General features: G+C 40.9%; 1 protein-coding gene and 1 pseudogene across 4 annotated transcripts; one reads left to right on the top strand and one right to left on the bottom strand.

Annotated features, from left to right (window-relative positions):
• The first annotated feature begins 14,348 nt into the window (after positions 1 to 14,348).
• Positions 14,349 to 16,356, top strand: LOC136475798 (4-hydroxyphenylpyruvate dioxygenase-like). Of its 4 annotated transcripts, none has more exons than XR_010763289.1 (2): positions 14,349 to 15,699; positions 15,990 to 16,127. XR_010763289.1 is itself a non-coding variant. In XM_066473407.1 (2 exons), the coding sequence occupies exons 1-2, from the start codon at positions 14,442 to 14,444 to the stop codon at positions 16,165 to 16,167; spliced, it is 1,311 nt and encodes a 436-aa protein (XP_066329504.1). In that variant the 5' UTR covers positions 14,349 to 14,441; the 3' UTR covers positions 16,168 to 16,356. The 4 variants fall into 4 exon arrangements, 2 of the variants coding, with proteins under 2 accessions (XP_066329504.1, XP_066329505.1); XR_010763290.1 differs by lacking the exon at positions 15,990 to 16,127 and adding an exon at positions 15,925 to 15,942; XM_066473407.1 differs by having other exon boundaries at positions 14,349 to 15,574; positions 15,990 to 16,356.
• LOC136475800 (urease accessory protein F-like) lies at positions 16,265 to 18,003 on the bottom strand (annotated as a pseudogene).
• Positions 18,004 to 18,332: the final 329 nt, after the last annotated feature.

Below are 18,332 nucleotides of genomic sequence, written 5' to 3'. Positions count from 1 at the left end.
ACCAAGTGTACACCACCATGTGTTTGTGTGTAAGCATTTTCACAATCATTTTTCAAAGGATTAGCCACTCAACTTGCCACGCCACTCAATCCTAGCGACGATGCAAAGTTAGATCACTCGAATGGCACTGGATGACCGATATGCAAACAAATTTGTCTCTCTTGATAGTACGGCTATCTATCCTAAACCCGATCATCAACTTCTCTACACACCTATGACCGGTGAAATGAAATGCCCTAGGTTATACCTTTGCCTTGCGCATTCCATTCCATCTCCTCCAATGTTGATACAACACATGCACCAACATGATCAACAATGATATGATCCACTTCATATCATCACGTGATCATATTGGTTCATCAGTCTTGACTTCACTTGCTTTTCACTATTGCCATCATCCATCGGCGCCAAGTCTTGCTCAAGCTTCACCGCCACATAGTCCATCAAGCCAAGTCTTATCTTGATCTTCTCCATCTTGATCACATGACTCAATGTCATGTCTCATGCACAATGAGCTCCTTCATCATCATGTGTGTGAGCTTTGCAACATCTCCAAGCTATTTTCACTTTCATGGCATATGTTGCTCACACATATGTATGTGTGGACTAATCACCTGTGTATCTCACATAAACACAATTAGTCCACCTAGGTTGTCACTCAATTACCAAAACTATACAAGGACCTTTCAATCTCCCCCTTCTTGGTAATTGATGACAACTCTACAAAGATATAGAAATTAAGCTCTTTTGGATTTATGTTGCTTGCCCAAGCAATTTTACCATGTGTAAATGATTTTGGACAAGTACCACAAACCCAAAATGGTAGTATTAGCTCCCCCTACATATGTGCTAGAGTGTTTGTTTTGAAGCTCGCACATATGCATAGATTTAAATTGTGGAAGAGTAATTACTACCAAATGATGCTAAGGTGTATAAAATAAACCTTTGAAGCGTATACCTATCGGAGTTGCACCTTTAAATTCATCCTTAGCACCATGGTTAGCTAGATATCACTTGGAAATAAAAGCACTAGATACCTTTGTGAGATCAACATTAAAAGCAAGGTACTAGCATTACTTGAAAAACATACCAAGTGTCTAGCTATCATCCTATGCATGCTAGTTATCAAATCATCATTCAAGTTCTACAACTAGCATACACCACACAACACATGCATATTGAATTTGAAAGCTTATGCAATGCAAGCAAGCACATGAATGTGCACATATCAAATGCAATCAATCAAAGTTCATGAGCTTGCTCCCCCTACTTGTGTGCTTCTCTTGTCCAAGAATTTTGATCCATCTCTTTTCTTCAATGTTGCTCCCTCTTTGTCCATGTCCATGTCCAACCTCTACTTCTTTGAGCTTTTATATCTTATCTCTCCCCCTTGTACAATCTCAATCTCAAAGCTTTCATATCTTTGTACAATCTCTCCCCCTTTGTCATCAATTCTCATAAAAGGTGAGCTTCTCATTGATGCAAATGTATACATTTGGGGTAGATGGTTGAGGCTTGAATCTTGTATTTTTTATGGACATCACTTGATTATTGGGATGACACCACTTGTAGATACCACTTGTAACTTGTACCACTTATATCTTGTGTAGGGCTTTTTGAGATACCACATATAAGATTTTTGATATTGAGATCAATTTGTGGGACACCTCCCCCTATGTGATAGCATGGGTCATTCATTTGATACACTTGAGCTCTTGTAGGTGAAGGATGCATTCTTCATTTGATGATCACTTAAAGTTAAGGATCACTTGTGGAACTATCGTCTTGCATGATTGATACCATGTGTAGATATGATATCACTTGAAAGAATTTTGTAGTATGGAACCACTTGTTGGATTTATCAATAAAAACCATTTCTTAAACATTTTCTATCTTCATGAGTACCACTTATAGGATATTACTTATGAGTTGATCTAGACATCACTTGTGAATTCTTGATGAAATACCTAGATACCATTTGAAACAAATAAACTAGATATCTATTTACATTGTTGTCTTGTGCTTGTACTCTTATCACTACCATGAGCTTCTATGGTTAACTTGAACTAAATTGATTTGCCTAAGCTTTCAAGTCCGGTTTGAACCAATGACAAGCTTCTTCACACCTCTTGCAAGGGTTATCTTGCCAATGTTGTACTTGTCACTTGTTAGCAATTCAAATTAAGTCAAGTAATTGGGTTCACTAGCTCATGAACAAATTCATATACTAACCACTAGATCAAGTAATAATTCAAGCAACAGTAGTAGGTTATGAATTTAAATATTTCATTTGTTATGCATGATCCTATGGAGCATGTACTATATGTATTAACCGCATACTAGTAAGGGATGAAATGACCATACACATTACAATGATACTTTTGCTATGTTGGAGTAGAGGATAGTCACATAGATTCTAATTCATTACTCCAATAGCAATATGAAGTCCAATTATACGCTTGGTGAAGACCAATAGATACCATGTTGAATTCTATTCTTCACCTATATGAAATGAATACCACTTATGATCAAGTGCACTTTCTTGTTGTGATTGGCTTGCTTCATCTTTTGATCAATGCTTGCATGAGAGCATCAATGTGAGAATATCACTTGAAATATTATGACTAGCTCTCTTTTGGGTGTTGCTTGCTTTTCTTGATCAACCCTTTTGATTGCTTCAACTAAGCATCTCAAATGTTCCTCGGATCACTACTTCTATGTTAGCCTTCTAAGTACCACACTTGGTTTACCTACACATAGGCGGCAAGCCCCTACACTAGGGAGAAGTGACCTCTCTCTAAAAATCATTCTTGATACTCACTTGAAATGACTTGATTGATTGATCCAAGTGATGTATTTAACTTGGTGAGTAAACTTGATTCCTTCTTTAAGTCATTTTCTTTCTTCTTGTTTAAGTCCTTTTCTTTCTACCAAATGATTTCCAATAGTCACTAGAACTTGAACTTCAACTTCACCTTGAGTTAGATCTTGATCTTTTAATTTGAGCACCGAATGTGTGTAAAGTACACTCCATAATCAAATAGCCTTGTACTCTTTGCTTGTCATGTTTCTAGATCATCTCAAAACCAAATTTAGGTACCTCAAACACTTGTAAACATGTTTCCAACTTGAGGACCTTTCAATCAAAGTGACTCTAGATCAATCCAACATTTGTTACTTTTCTAACAGATTTTGGACCCTTCAAAGGAATGAGAATATTTTCCAAAGTACAAATCCAAATACCACAAAATTTGGTGGAGATGTTCTTTACTAAGTTATCTAGCATCTGTAAAAATTTGAGCTTCATTTGACTTCTAGATTGCTGTCATATTTCAATTCTTCCACCACTGTTACATGCTGAAAACTGCTGCACTATAGCTGACAAGATCCACTCCAAAACTGAAGCATTTCTTATCCAATTCTCATGAAAATTTTACAGAATCTTATACCATAAGTCTAGAGCATGTACACCAATTTTTATGCCAATCCAATAAGTGTTGATCACTCAAACATGGCTAAGATCACAGCTAGCTCAGATTCTCAATTATGGGATAGATTTCAACAATTGAGCTATACTTCATCATGTATGAATCAAACTTGAAACTAACTTGTTTGAATACTTTCATAAGATATATATCCATTCGAATCACTTACTAAAAGTCATCTTATGAATTAATCCAACACAAATCAATTCAAACTTGACTACTAATCAATTATCTATTCAATCATCTCATAACAAGCAACATTGCATATTTATCTAATTCAATCAACTCATATGCACCCAAATGAAATGATCAACAAAAGATATACTTTGGTTAGCTCATGATCATCCAACTTGCAAGCTTCAACTCAATTATTTGTAAACCATCAAATATATCCAATAAATTACCAACAACTTGAATTTGACACTTGTATATTGTAGCACATTTGGACTTCACTCAATTTGTCATGGCATTGGGACAATGATCATCACTTAACAATACTTGGCTCAACTACATAATCAACAAGATGAATATCATTTGAACCAAGCCTCCAATGCCGATGGTACCTACAAACAATCATCCACTTTTGATGAAATACTTGAGTCTAGATACCATTTGAAACAAATAAACTAGATATCCATTTGCATTGTTGTCTTGTGCTTGTACTCTTATCACTACCATGAGCTTCTATGGTTAACTTGAACTAAATTGATTTGCCTAAGCTTTCAAGTCCGGTTTGAACCAATGACAAGCTTCTTCACACCTCTTGCAAGGGTTATCTTGCCAATGTTGTACTTGTCACTTGTTAGCAATCCAAATTAAGTCAAGTAATTGGGTTCACTAGCTCATGAACAAATTCATATACTAACCACTAGATCAAGTAATAATTCAAGCAACAGTAGTAGGTTATGAATTTAAATATTTTATTTGTTATGCATGATCCTATGGAGCATGTACTATATGTATTAACCGCATACTAGTAAGGGATGAAATGACCATGCACATTACAATGATACTTTTGCTATGTTGGAGTAGAGGATAGTCACATAGATTCTAATTCATTACTCCAATAGCAATGTGAAGTCCAATTATACGCTTAGTGAAGACCAATAGATACCATGTTGAATTCTATTCTTCACCTATATGAAATGAATACCACTTATGATCAAGTGCACTTTCTTGTTGTGGTTGGCTTGCTTCATCTTTTGATCAATGCTTGCATGAGAGCATCAACGTGAGAATATCACTTGAAATATTATGACTAGCTCTCTTTTGGGTGTTGCTTGCTTTTCTTGATCAATCCTTTTGATTCCTTCAACTAAGCATCTCAAATGTTCCTTGGATCACTACTTCTATGTTAGCCTTCTAAGTACCACACTTGGTTTACCTACATATAGGCGGCAAGCCCCTACACTAGGGAGAAGTGACATCTCTCTAAAAATCATTCTTGATACTCACTTGAAATGACTTGATTGATTGATCCAAGTGATGTATTTAACTTGGTGAGTAACCTTGATTACTTCTTTAAGTCATTTTCTTTCTTCTTGTTTAAGTCCTTTTCTTTCTACCAAATGATTTCCAATAGTCACTAGAACTTGAACTTCAACTTCACCTTGAGTTAGATCTTGATCTTTTAATTTGAGCACCGAATGTGTGTAAAGTACACTCCATAATCAAATAGCCTTGTACTCTTTGCTTGTCATGTTTCTAGATCATCTCAAAACCAAATTTAGGTACCTCAAACACTTGTAAACATGTTTCCAACTTGAGGACCTTTCAATCAAAGTGACTCTAGATCAATCCAACATTTGTTACTTTTCTGACAGATTTTGTACCCTTCAAAGGAATGAGAATATTTTCCAAAGTACAAATCCAAATACCACAAAATTTGGTGGAGATGTTCTTTACTAAGTTATCTAGCATCTGTAAAAATTTGAGCTTCATTTGACTTCTAGATTACTGTCATATTTCAATTCTTCCACCACTGCTACATGCTGAAAACTGCTGCACTATAGCTGACAAGATCCACTCTAAAACTGAAGCATTTCTTATCCAATTCTCATGAAAATTTTACAGAATCTTATACCATAAGTCTAGAGCATGTACACCAATTTTTATATCAATCCAATAAGTGTTGATCACTCAAACATTGCTAAGATCACAGCTAGCTCAGATTCTCAATTATGGGATAGATTTCAACAATTGAGCTATACTTCATCATGTATGAATCAAACTTGAAACTAACTTGTTTGAATACTTCCATAAGACATATATCCATTCGAATCACTTACTAAAAGTCATCTCATGAATTAATCCAACACAAATCAATTCAAACTTGACTACTAATCAATTATCTATTCAATCATCTCATAGCAAGCAACATTGCATATTTATCCAATTTAATCAACTCATATGCACCCAAATGAAATGATCAACAAAAGATATACCTTGGTTAGCTCATGATCATCCAACTTGCAAGCTTCAACTCAATTATTTGTAAACCATCAAATATATCCAATAAATTACCAACAACTTGAATTTGACACTTGTATGTTGTAGCACATTTGGACTTCACTCAATTTGTCATGGCATTGGGACAATAATCATCACTTAGCAATACTTGGCTCAACTACATAATCAACAAGATGAATATCATTTGAACCAAGCCTCCAATGCCGATGGTACCTACAAACAATCATCCACTTTTGATGAAATACTTGAGTCTAGATACCATTTGAAATAAATAAACTAGATATCCATTTGCATTGTTGTCTTGTGCTTGTACTCTTATCACTACCATGAGCTTCTATGGTTAACTTGAACTAAATTGATTTGCCTAAGCTTTCAAGTCCGGGTTGAACCAATGACAAGCTTCTTCACACCTCTTACAAGGGTTATCTTGCCAATGTTGTACTTGTCACTTGTTAGCAATCCAAATTAAGTCAAGTAATTGGGTTCACTAGCTCATGAACAAATTCATATACTAACCACTAGATCAAGTAATAATTCAAGCAACAGTAGTAGGTTATGAATTTAAATATTCATTTGTTATGCATGATCCTATGGAGCATGTACTATATGTATTAACCGCATACTAGTAAGGGATTGAAATGACCATGCACATTACAATGATACTTTTGCTATGTTGGAGTAGAGGATAGTCACATAGATTCTAATTCATTACTCCAATAGCAATATGAAGTCCAATTATACGCTTGGTGAAGACCAATAGATACCATGTTGAATTCTATTCTTCACCTATATGAAATGAATACCACTTATGATCAAGTGCACTTTCTTGTTGTGGTTGACTTGCTTCATCTTTTGATCAATGCTTGCATGAGAGCATCAACGTGAGAATATCACTTGAAATATTATGACTAGCTCTCTTTTGGGTGTTGCTTGCTTTTCTTGATCAACCCTTTTGATTGCTTCAACTAAGCATCTCAAATGTTTCTCGGATCACCACTTCTATGTTAGCTTTCTAAGTACCACACTTGGTTTACCTACACATAGGCGGTAAGCCCCTACACTAGGGAGAAGTGACCTCTCTCCAAAAATCATTCTTGATACTCACTTGAAATAACTTGATTGATTGATCTAAGTGATGTATTTAACTTGGTGAGTACCCTTGATTCCTTCTTTAAGTCATTTTCTTTCTTCTTGTTTAAGTCCTTTTCTTTCTACCAAATGATTTCCAATAGTCTCTAGAACTTAAACTTTAACTTCACCTTGAGTTAGATCTTGATCTTTTAATTTGAGCACCGAATGTGTGCAAAGTACACTCCATAATCAAATAGCCTTGTACTCTTTGCTTGTCATGTTTCTAGATCATCTCAAAACCAAATTTAGGTACCTCAAACACTTGTAAACATGTTTCCAACTTGAGGACCTTTCAATCAAAGTGACTCTAGATCAATCCAACATTTGTTACTTTTCTGATAGATTTTGTACCCTTTAAAGGAATGAGAATATTTTCCAAAGTACAAATCCAAATACCACGAAATTTGGTGGAGATGTTCTTTACTAAGTTATCTAGCATCTGTAAAAATTTGAGCTTCATTTGACTTCTAGATTGCTGCCATATTTCAATTCTTCCACCACTGCTACATGCTGAAAACTGCTGCACTATAGCTGACAAGATCCACTCCAAAACTGAAGCCTTTCTTATCCAATTCTCATAAAAATTTTACAGAATCTTATACCATAAGTCTAGAGCATGTACACCAATTTTTATGCCAATCCAATAAGTGTTGATCACTCAAACACGGCTAAGATCACAGCTAGCTCAGATTCTCAATTATGAGATAGATTTCAACAATTGAGCTATACTTCATCATGTATGAATCAAACTTGAAACTAACTTGTTTGAATACTTCCATAAGACATATATCCATTCGAATCACTTACTAAAAGTCATCTCATGAATTAATCCAACACAATTATTTATAAACCATCAAATATATCCAATAAATTACCAACAACTTGAATTTGACACTTGTATGTTGTAGCACATTTGGACTTCACTCAATTTGTCATGGCATTAGGACAATGATCATCACTTAGCAATAGTTGGCTCAACTACATAATCAACAAGATGAATATCATTTGAACCAAGCCTCTAATGCCGATGGTACCTACAAACAATCATCCACTTTTTGATGGTACCCAAACAACTTTGGGTCCTCTTAAGTTAGGAGCAACATACTTAGGCAATGCCTTAGTATGAGTAGCGGGATGTTTTGCAATAGCAACCATAGAGGTACCATTACCATCATTTCTAAGCATATTATTATCAACAATTAAAATAGGCTTAGAAATATCACCTAGGGGACATGAATGTGCCATGTGTCCACTTTCCCGGCATGAGTAGCACTTTCTCTTTGCTTGAGCCTTCTCTTCTTTGCTCATGTGATGCTTCTCATTGCATTGCATCTCATGAATTGCTTGAGCCTTCTTCTCAAGCTTGGTAGGACACTTAGAGGCAAAGTGTCCCATACTTCCACACTTGAAGCATTTGATGTGAGCATAATCTTTCTTCTCATCTTCATTCTTGCTCATCATCTTGGCATCTTGAGTTTGCATTGGATGCCTTGTCTTTCCACCCCTTCTTATTTTCTTCTTCTTCATCATCAAGTCACCACCATCTTCATGATTGATCTTGATTTGCTCTTGGGGTGTATTCTCTTGCTCAACTTGTGGCTTTGGTTGAGGCTCTTTTAGTTGCTTCACCAATTGCTTGGTTGGGCACATTGAGGTAAGGTGACCCCAAGTACGACACTTGAAGCACTTCACATGCCTTAGCCTCTCTTCTTCTTTCTTCAACTTGAGCTTTTCTTCATTGGGGCAATCATTTGCAAGATGTCCCACTTCATGGCACTTGAAGCACATGAAATGAGAGAGCTTCTCTTATTCTTGCTTCTTCATTTCTCTTTTATATCTTCTCTTGCCCCATCTTTTGCCCTTGATCTTGCTCTTGTTGAAGCCAATGCCACTTGTGTCATTGCGGCTTTCTTGATAATTGATTTTGCTAGTCTTGAAGCCGACTCCACTCTTATCACCAAAGTTTCTTTGAGTCTTCAACATATGCTCAAAGGTGACTTGAGAGTTGTAGCACCTCTCTAACTTGTTGCTCAATTTCTTCACTTGTTCATTAAGCTCACTGTTCTCCTTTAAAAGGTTAGTCTCACAAGACATAGAAGTAGAACAAGCATCTATATGTGAAGAGCATGGCATTTCTAATAAATCACCACAAGAGGTGGATACATGCTTCTTGCCTATATCACAAGGGTTAGCAACAATATGTGATTGATTAATTAACCCATGTGATGAGCTCTCATTATTTTTAAGTTTCTTTGTAAACATTTTAATGAGAGAAGCATGTTATTCTAATAATTCATCATGAGATACAAGTAGTGTCTCATGATTCAAGTTTAGCTCATCATGTGAAGATTTAAAAACATCAAGTAATTTCTTATGTTCTTCATAAGAATTCTTTAGAAATGAGTTTTCATTTTCTAATTTCATTCTTTTAGCTTTCTCATTTTTCTAAAGACATGGTCATGCTAGCAAGTCTACTAACAAGCTCATCATATGAATTAACATGATCAACCACATTATCATTTGATACCTTGGTGTCACCTTGTGACATGAAGCAATGTGGTGATGTAGTTGGAGAGCTTGTAGTAGCATTTTCATCATGGCTTGAGCATGAACCATCATCACTATCAAGTGTGCATGGGGTAGCATCATCACTTGCAACACTTGTGGCATCATCATCAACCTTGTCAAGTGAACTTGTAGTAGATCGATCATCATCATCATCACTTGATCATAAGGTGGAGCAATCTTCCATAATCACCAAATTATGGTTATGCTCAACACACTCATGCACCTCCTTCTTGGGCTCATCATCATCATCGAAGACCGTCCCATACTTCTCATTGAGATAACTCCAAATCTTATGGGCGGTCTTCATGTCAATGATCTCTCCAAAGATGTTATCACGCAAGGATCTATACATGATGTTAGTAGCTTGGATGTCGAGATCTAGGCATTTCTCTTGTGCTTGAGTTAGATTATCTTCATCCAACACATGAGAAAAGCTTACATCTACCATCCACCACATTTGAGGGCAAATAAACTTAAAATTGTATATCATCCAATTTTTCCATCGTGTAAAGTGTGTGCCATAAAAATGTGTGGATAATCAACATCTAGCTCATAAGCCGCCATCCTCTCGGGTCGGTGAAGACCACAAATGAGAGACCAGGCTCTGATACCACTTGTAGGGTCGAGATGGCAAACTAGAGGGAGGGTGAATAGTCCTTTCTAAAATTAATTACGTCGGCTAACCGAAACAAGTACGGAATTAAGACTATCAGTCTAGCCAAGACTACACCTCTCTATCTATGTTCTCTAGCACCTTCCAAAGATACTAATTAAGCAACAAAGGTGCCGGGCTAACTAGAGCTCACCTAACCAATTCTAGGAGCAAGGTCATACAAACCTATGCCACTAGTACTTTAAGCAACAAGGGAGCTCCTACACATGCTAGTAATCAAAAGCACAAAGCCAACTAAGCTCACTAGCAATGCTCAATAATAAGGCAACCAATGCCAAATTAGAGAGCATAAATACTTAGCTACACAAACTAAGCAAAGTGACTAACAAGGTTACACAAACCTAATTAGCCACGCAAGGGAGCTACTTCTATGCTACACAGGCAAGAAGGTAACTAGTAAGCTACACAAGCTAACTAGTTACAAGAGCAACTATACAAGCACAATATATATGAAATTAATTACAAGCTTGTGTAACGAGGATGCAAACCAATGGGAAGAACAAGGTTGACACGATGATTTTTCTCCCGAGGTTTACATGCTTGCCAAAATGCTACGTCCCCATTGTGTCGATCGCTCACTTGGTGGTTTGGACTCGAATTGGTATCACCCACCAAGCCCGCACGTCGGGCACCGCAAGAACCTACCCCGAAAGTGAGGGTAGCTCAATGACACGCTCAACTAGAGTTGCTCTTCACGGCTCCCGCGGGGCGAGCACAATGCCCCTCACAAAGCTCTTCTTCGGAGCACCGCATAAGCTTCTTGCGGGCTTCAACGGAGACCACCGCCAAGCCGTCTAGGAGATGGCAATCTCCAAGAGTAACAAGCACCACTGGCTTGCAACTCGATCACCTAGTGCCACTCGATGCAACCTCACGATGCAATCGCACCAGAATCACTCTCTCACACAATCGAATGATCACTATCAAGTATATGTGAGATGGAGGGCTCCCAAACACTACTACACAAGCCACCAAGGCTCTAGTGTGCTCAGCTGCCAGCCCAAGGCCGACCATGGCTTCTATTTATAACCCCACGAACAAATAGAGCCGTTACCCCTTCACTAGGCAAAAGTCGGGACGACCGAACGCTCTGGTCCGATCGACCAGACGCTGGACCTCAGCGTCCGGTCTTGCGATGCACGCCACATGTCCCCTTCTTCAAACACTATTCATCTGATCTTAACGGTCATCTGACGACCGGACGCTCCAGCTTGAACTGACCAGACGCAGCAACCCCAGCGTCCGGTCGTTTCCAGTAAGGTACCGGACATGACCAGACGTGTCCGGTCGGTCGTGATCGGACGCAGTACCAGCGTCCGGTCACTTTTAGCTTCTCTGCTCTACCTGCATCATCACACGTCACCCTGACCGGACGCACCCTGTCAGCGTCCGGTCACTTCTAGCGCCAGCGTCCGGTCAAAGACCGACGCCTGCACGCTGTCTGCCATCACTGACCGGACGATGGAACCCAGCGTCCGGTCACCACGTGACCAGCGTCCGGTGCACTCTATGAGACCCTATCTTTTCTGTCTAGTACGCCTGTGGCACCGTCGGACTAACCGTACTCTACGGGTGGACACTCCGCCGGTGGAGTTTCAAACCCTTCTCACCTCCGTTCCATCGTTGAGTTGATCCACATCAACTCCAACTTCATCTCCTTTATAAATGTGCCAACACCACCAAGTGTACACCACCATGTGTATGTGTGTTAGCATTTTCACAATTATTTTCAAAGGATTAGCCACTCAACTTGCCACGCCACTCAATCCTAGCGACGATGCAAAGTTAGATCACTTGAATGGCACTAGATGACCGATATGCAAACAAGTTTGCCCCTCTTGATAGTACGACCATCTATCCTAAACCTGATCATCAACTTCTCTACACACCTATGACCGGTGAAATGAAATACCCTAGGTTATACCTTTGCCTTGCGCATTCCATTCCATCTCCTCCAATGTTGATGCAACACATGCACCAACATGATCAATAATGATATGATCCACTTCATATCATCACGTGATCATATTGGTTCATCAATCTTGACTTCACTTGCTTTTCACCATTGCCATCGTCCATCGGTGCCAAGTCTTGCTCAAGCTTCACCGCCACGCGGTCCATCACTCCAAAGCCTCCGACTTGCCCTTCACGCTTTCAACCGGTCCATCAAGCCAAGTCTTGTCTTGATCTTCTCCACCTTGATCATATGACTCAATGTCATGTCTCATGTGCAATGAACTCCTTCATCATCACGTGTGTGAGCTTTGCAACATCTCCAAGCCATTTTCACCTTCATGGCATATGTTGCTCACACATATGTATCTGTGGACTAATCACCTGTGTATCTCACATAAACACAATTAGTCCACCTAGATTGTCACTCAATTACCAAAACCATAGAAGGACCTTTCAGTGGTTGAGTTGTGTGCGGAGTTGCTAGGCGTCTTCGTGCAGTAAAGATACCCGAGTTATAGATACTCATTAATAAGTATTATTGGCTTAATCATGGAATATATTTTAATACACCTATTTAGATCTACAATGTTGATACTATTTTTTCTCTAAACCTAGTAAAAATTGAGATTGGTTGACTTATCAGAAAGTGAGATTTACATTTTTTCATTTATTAGGACGACGGGTAAGATAATGTAAATGGGCTATTTATTTGGGCATTTTTCTTCCAAATCCTTTTGGAGGCTAAACTATTGCTCCCTCCATTTCAAATTATATGGCATTTTGATTTTTATGGATACATTGCTTTTATCGTACATCTAGACAGTGTACATCTAAGTGCATGGCAAAAGTTATGTATCTAGAAAAGCCAAAATATCCTATAATTTAGAATGGAGAGATTACTTTTTTATAGTTTTTATTTAAATATTTCTTTTACTAATTATGTGTCTTATATGGACTCTTTAATTTAGCATTTCTCATTACAACATCACATGGAAAATAACTTACTATAGACTTACCTTTAATTTATTATCCCGAAATTACTACACAAAATAACTGATATTTTGGGTTTGTCCTAACACAAAGTTTTACTAAGTTATAAAAAAAACTAAGATCCCAAATAATAATTATTAAATTTATCATGAAATGTATTTTCATATCATACCTATGGTCTATAAATGTTGATGTTCATACAGAACTAGTCAAGCTTGAAATGGTTTGCTTAGGACAATTTGTTGGATGGGAGGAGTATTTATTGTATTGGGCGTGTTATGTTTGGTTTTGATTTAGGGCCTGTTTGGATCAATGGAGTTAATATTTTGCTGCTGATAATTAGCTCCTTTGAATCAAATAGGTCCAACTAATAGTTTAGCTAATTATTGATTGAATGTCAATTAATAATTATCTTACTAGTTGGACAAAATTAGCTAATATTTAGTTGGCATTCAACTAACAATTAGCTAGACCTCTTTAGATCCAAATGAGTTAACTATTAGCTCGATTGGTCCAAATAGGCTCTAAATCAAGCCAAGGAAAAGATGCCCAATACAAAGCTAATTATTAGCAGCTAATAGATCTAAAGAGGTCCTTAAACTGGTAGATCATCGTAAAATCAAACCATATAGTTTCTTTCCTACTATTAGGGTAGGAATTTCAAGGTTCTCTCGGCCAATATGGTGGCCCTTTTTAGCATTCTTGTATATAATTAGATAATAGATAGTACTCCTATCACAGGAAGAGCACGACGAAACGGAAAGCCCAGTGCCTAAAATGGATTGCACAATAGCAAGGAAAATAAAGCTCCACGCCTTTTCCTCTCAAAAAAAAAAAGCTCCACGCCTTTCTTGTAAGCAACTCCACAAAAAATTTAACCACAACATTTCCATTTTCGTCCCCCATTTTCTACTGTAGAAGGCTGCTGGTGCCCTAGCCGGCTAGCCCCTAGGCTTCGCTCTGTGAACACGTGGCCCCATCACATCAGAAGACAAATCACATCCGCAACCACAGAATCCTCTGAACACGTGGCCCCATCACGACCCTTTATTTACCCCCTCAGCCACCGCTCATCCCCAGGGTCTCACCCACCAGTCACCCCCAAGCGCACCTGCAACTGCAAGCTGCGGAGGCCGCCACGCCGCCACGCCCTCCGAGAGCCAAGCACAATGCCCCCGACCCCCACAGCCGCCGCAACCGGCGCCGTCGTGGCGGCGGCATCAGCGGAGCAGGCGGCGTTCCGCCTTGTGGGCCACCGCAACTTCGTCCGCGTGAACCCGCGCTCCGACCGCTTCCACACGCTCGCGTTCCACCACGTGGAGCTCTGGTGCGCCGACGCGGCCTCGGCCGCGGGCCGCTTCTCCTTCGGGCTCGGCGCGCCGCTCGCCGCGCGGTCCGACCTGTCCACGGGGAACTCGGCGCACGCGTCCCTGCTGCTCCGCTCGGGCGCCCTCGCGTTCCTCTTCACGGCGCCCTACGCGCACGGCGCCGACGCCGCCACCGCCTCGCTGCCCTCCTTCTCCGCCGCCGCCGCGCGGCGCTTCGCGGCCGACCACGGCCTCGCGGTGCGCGCCGTCGCGCTCCGCGTCGCCGACGCCGAGGACGCCTTCCGCGCCAGCGTCGCGGCCGGCGCGCGCCCGGCGTTCGAGCCCGTCGAGCTCGGCCTCGGCTTCCGCCTCGCCGAGGTCGAGCTCTACGGCGACGTCGTGCTACGGTACGTGAGCTACCCGGACGACGCGGACGCGCCCTTCCTGCCGGGCTTCGAGGGCGTGAGAAGCCCCGGGGCGGTGGACTACGGGCTGAGGAGGTTCGACCACATCGTCGGCAACGTGCCGGAGCTGGCGCCGGCGGCCGCCTACTTCGCTGGCTTCACGGGGTTCCACGAGTTCGCCGAGTTCACGGCGGAGGACGTGGGCACCACGGAGAGCGGGCTCAACTCGATGGTGCTCGCCAACAACGCCGAGAACGTGCTGCTCCCACTCAACGAGCCGGTGCACGGCACCAAGCGCCGCAGCCAGATACAGACGTTCTTGGACCACCACGGCGGCCCCGGCGTGCAGCACATGGCGCTGGCCAGCGACGACGTGCTCAGGACGCTGAGGGAGATGCAGGCGCGCTCGGCCATGGGCGGCTTCGAGTTCATGGCGCCTCCGACGCCCGACTACTATGACGGCGTGAGGCGGCGCGCCGGGGACATGCTCACGGAGGCGCAGATTAAGGAGTGCCAGGAACTAGGGGTGCTGGTGGACAGGGATGACCAGGGCGTGCTGCTCCAAATCTTCACCAAGCCAGTGGGGGACAGGTAAAAACCTTATCTTTTTCACCCTTTTGCAGTGCATGATGCATGTAGAATTGCAATGGAACAGTTTTAGGATATGTATTCAGCTAATTCACGGATTGCAGGCATCTAGAATATTCAGTTTAAAGGTATGAAACTCTCTTTTTGTGCCTCCATGCATGATGCATCTTTATGAAGATCGTGACAGCAAAAAAAGGATCCTTTTTGCATCCTGTAAAATATATTCGAGCTCCCAACTGATTACATGATGCACAGCAATCGATTATCATCGTTGGTACTCTGCACTTAATTTTAAAGATTTTGGTTCAGCGTTCTAGTGATGCGGCACTCAACATTCTAGTGATTTCTTACAGTGCCATGGTTATTTCCTCGACCTCTATGCAATCCAAAATCTAATTGGATCAGCTATGTCATTCAGGCCAACATTGTTCTTGGAGATCATTCAAAGGATCGGGTGCATGGAGAAGGATGAGAAGGGGCAAGAATACCAGAAGGGTGGCTGTGGCGGGTTTGGCAAGGGAAACTTCTCACAGCTGTTCAAATCCATTGAGGATTATGAGAAGTCCCTTGAAGCTAAGCAAGCTGCAGCAGCTTGAACAAAAAATAAAAAATTGTAACACTTGACATGAAAATAGTTATGTTGTATGAACGTTGAATATGAAGAGACGATGCTATGATGGGTGTAATAGCTGGTAGAGGATACACACCGAATATTAATGATGCATTATTTGTGTCTTTGTTGTACAAGTTTGCATGAAAATAACGAGGGTCAGTATGAGGCATAATGAATCTGTCCCTGGGATTCTTGTAATCACCTGATGCTATTTTTGTTTATGACAAGGCAGTTGTCCTTGACTTCTGTCGTGGTAATCCTGCGGCAAGAATACAACAAATTGCGCATTCATTTCAGTAACTTGAAAGAAGCAGAAGTAAAACAGAAATACAGAATAAGGGCATCTAGACATCTTGTTGGGTGTATCAGGCATTCACGTGTTCATCTTGAGTTCTGTGACCTAGAATAGCACAAAATGGACCTGGCAAAGCCTCTTGTCTACTAGCACTATGTTGTAGATTATTATATATGCATCAATATCAGGTAACTTAAACGTACAGAAATCACTTGGAGCCATGGCCATGGAAGGCTGCCAGTATTGTCCAGGGATATTATTATATATATGCTGTAGAATTAAAGAATTGCTATCCATCAATATAACATGCTGTAGATCTGTTCCATATATCTGAAGTATTCGTATACTGTGCTGTAAATTATTATATGCATCAATATCAGACAACAACTGAAGCACAACTCAAAGTCCAACACTTCAAATCACTTCGATGAAAAGTTCATAAATGCATATAGTAGTTTTACCGTTTGGATGTATGGTTGTAGTTGTACTTAAAGGGTTGCGCCTAAAGAATTAAAGAACTGCTCATCACATCGCTCATCTGAAGCTCGTCACTCAATTTGCCTTTTGCTAGCCATCAAACATTATGTATCATTGAAGAGGTCTCATGCAGAGTAACTCAAAAGGTAACAGAGATTTATCAGAATAGCATCAAAGCATGACCAAAGCATCTAATATAGAGTTGTGTGTATGCTCACCTTATTCTCATGAACAAAACAGCCTGGAGTACATGTAAGCATGGCAACCCTGCAACGCATCGAGCAGTGGGGCAGTCTGTGATGCTGCAGAGATATCACGGTCCCTCCATTTCTGCATCATCCTCTCGGCATCTGGTGCAACCTGGTGCTGCAGCACTGAAGCAGCCAGCGGTCCGAATTGAGTCAGTCGCGGCAGAGAACACATCCCTCATTGTCACAAACATGTAAGCCCGCTGCGCTGTCTCACTGTCAATTAGCCCGCATATCAACCCAAATATAGGCGCGTGGTGAAATGACACATTCTTGGAACCAAGGAATGTCCGCCGGAGATCCAGCAGTGCTTGAACCTCAGTGAAGACAGATGCAGCCACCCTCAGCAGAGCTAAGCCTTGAGATGTGGATGCCTTCCTCGCAACCTCATTTGTCAATGTAGCTTCCAGCAACTGATCCAACCTGACCCATGCTGCTGCATCAGGGGACTTGCTAGCACAGTATACGAATGGAAGCAGCAGGCTGCCAGTGCTGTCCAGGACCTGGATGACAAATGACTTCAAGTCTTCCTGGTTGTTCACCATGCGAGATTGCATAGCAGCTTCAAGGCCATAGGAATGTGCGAAACCACCGGTTGGGAGAATGGAGTCCAGAATCTGCCACTGGGTCCAATGCAAACTCAGATTCATGTCCGCTGCATTGGAAGACACTTCCTCCATTTCACAATCCACTGAGCGGAACAATCGTGATTTCTTCGAAACTGGGCTACCAGACTCCATTAGCATCAACAGAGTGGATGGAACAATCTTCAGTACTGAAAACGGCAAAATTGCAGTAAGGTTAGATTTCGACCCCACAAAAAGAACACATTGCCCAGAAAACTCTGGAGATTTACACACAAGTATCTACAAAGTATCTTGGCTCTAACGCTCCTCACATGGAACACATCTTCCATTGACTCGTTCAGTGACGACTGACGAGTGAACAACTCAAGATAGAGGCATAGAGATCGCAGCTAAGCATTGCATCGAACACCCTGGGATCGTGAGTTATTCATATAGCATGATAGAACCCTTGGCACTAACTTGGTCAAGAATTAACACGCACCTACGTAAGCTTTTCAACAAGGATAGAACCTTTGGAGGGAGCCAACTGAGCAAGTGAATT

This window comes from Miscanthus floridulus, chromosome 8 (genome assembly GCF_019320115.1).
Source record: "Miscanthus floridulus cultivar M001 chromosome 8, ASM1932011v1, whole genome shotgun sequence".
In the NCBI taxonomy this organism is placed as follows: domain Eukaryota; kingdom Viridiplantae; phylum Streptophyta; class Magnoliopsida; order Poales; family Poaceae; genus Miscanthus; species Miscanthus floridulus.
Note: the sequence above shows the minus strand (reverse complement) of the source record. Positions and strands in the feature narration are given on the sequence as shown.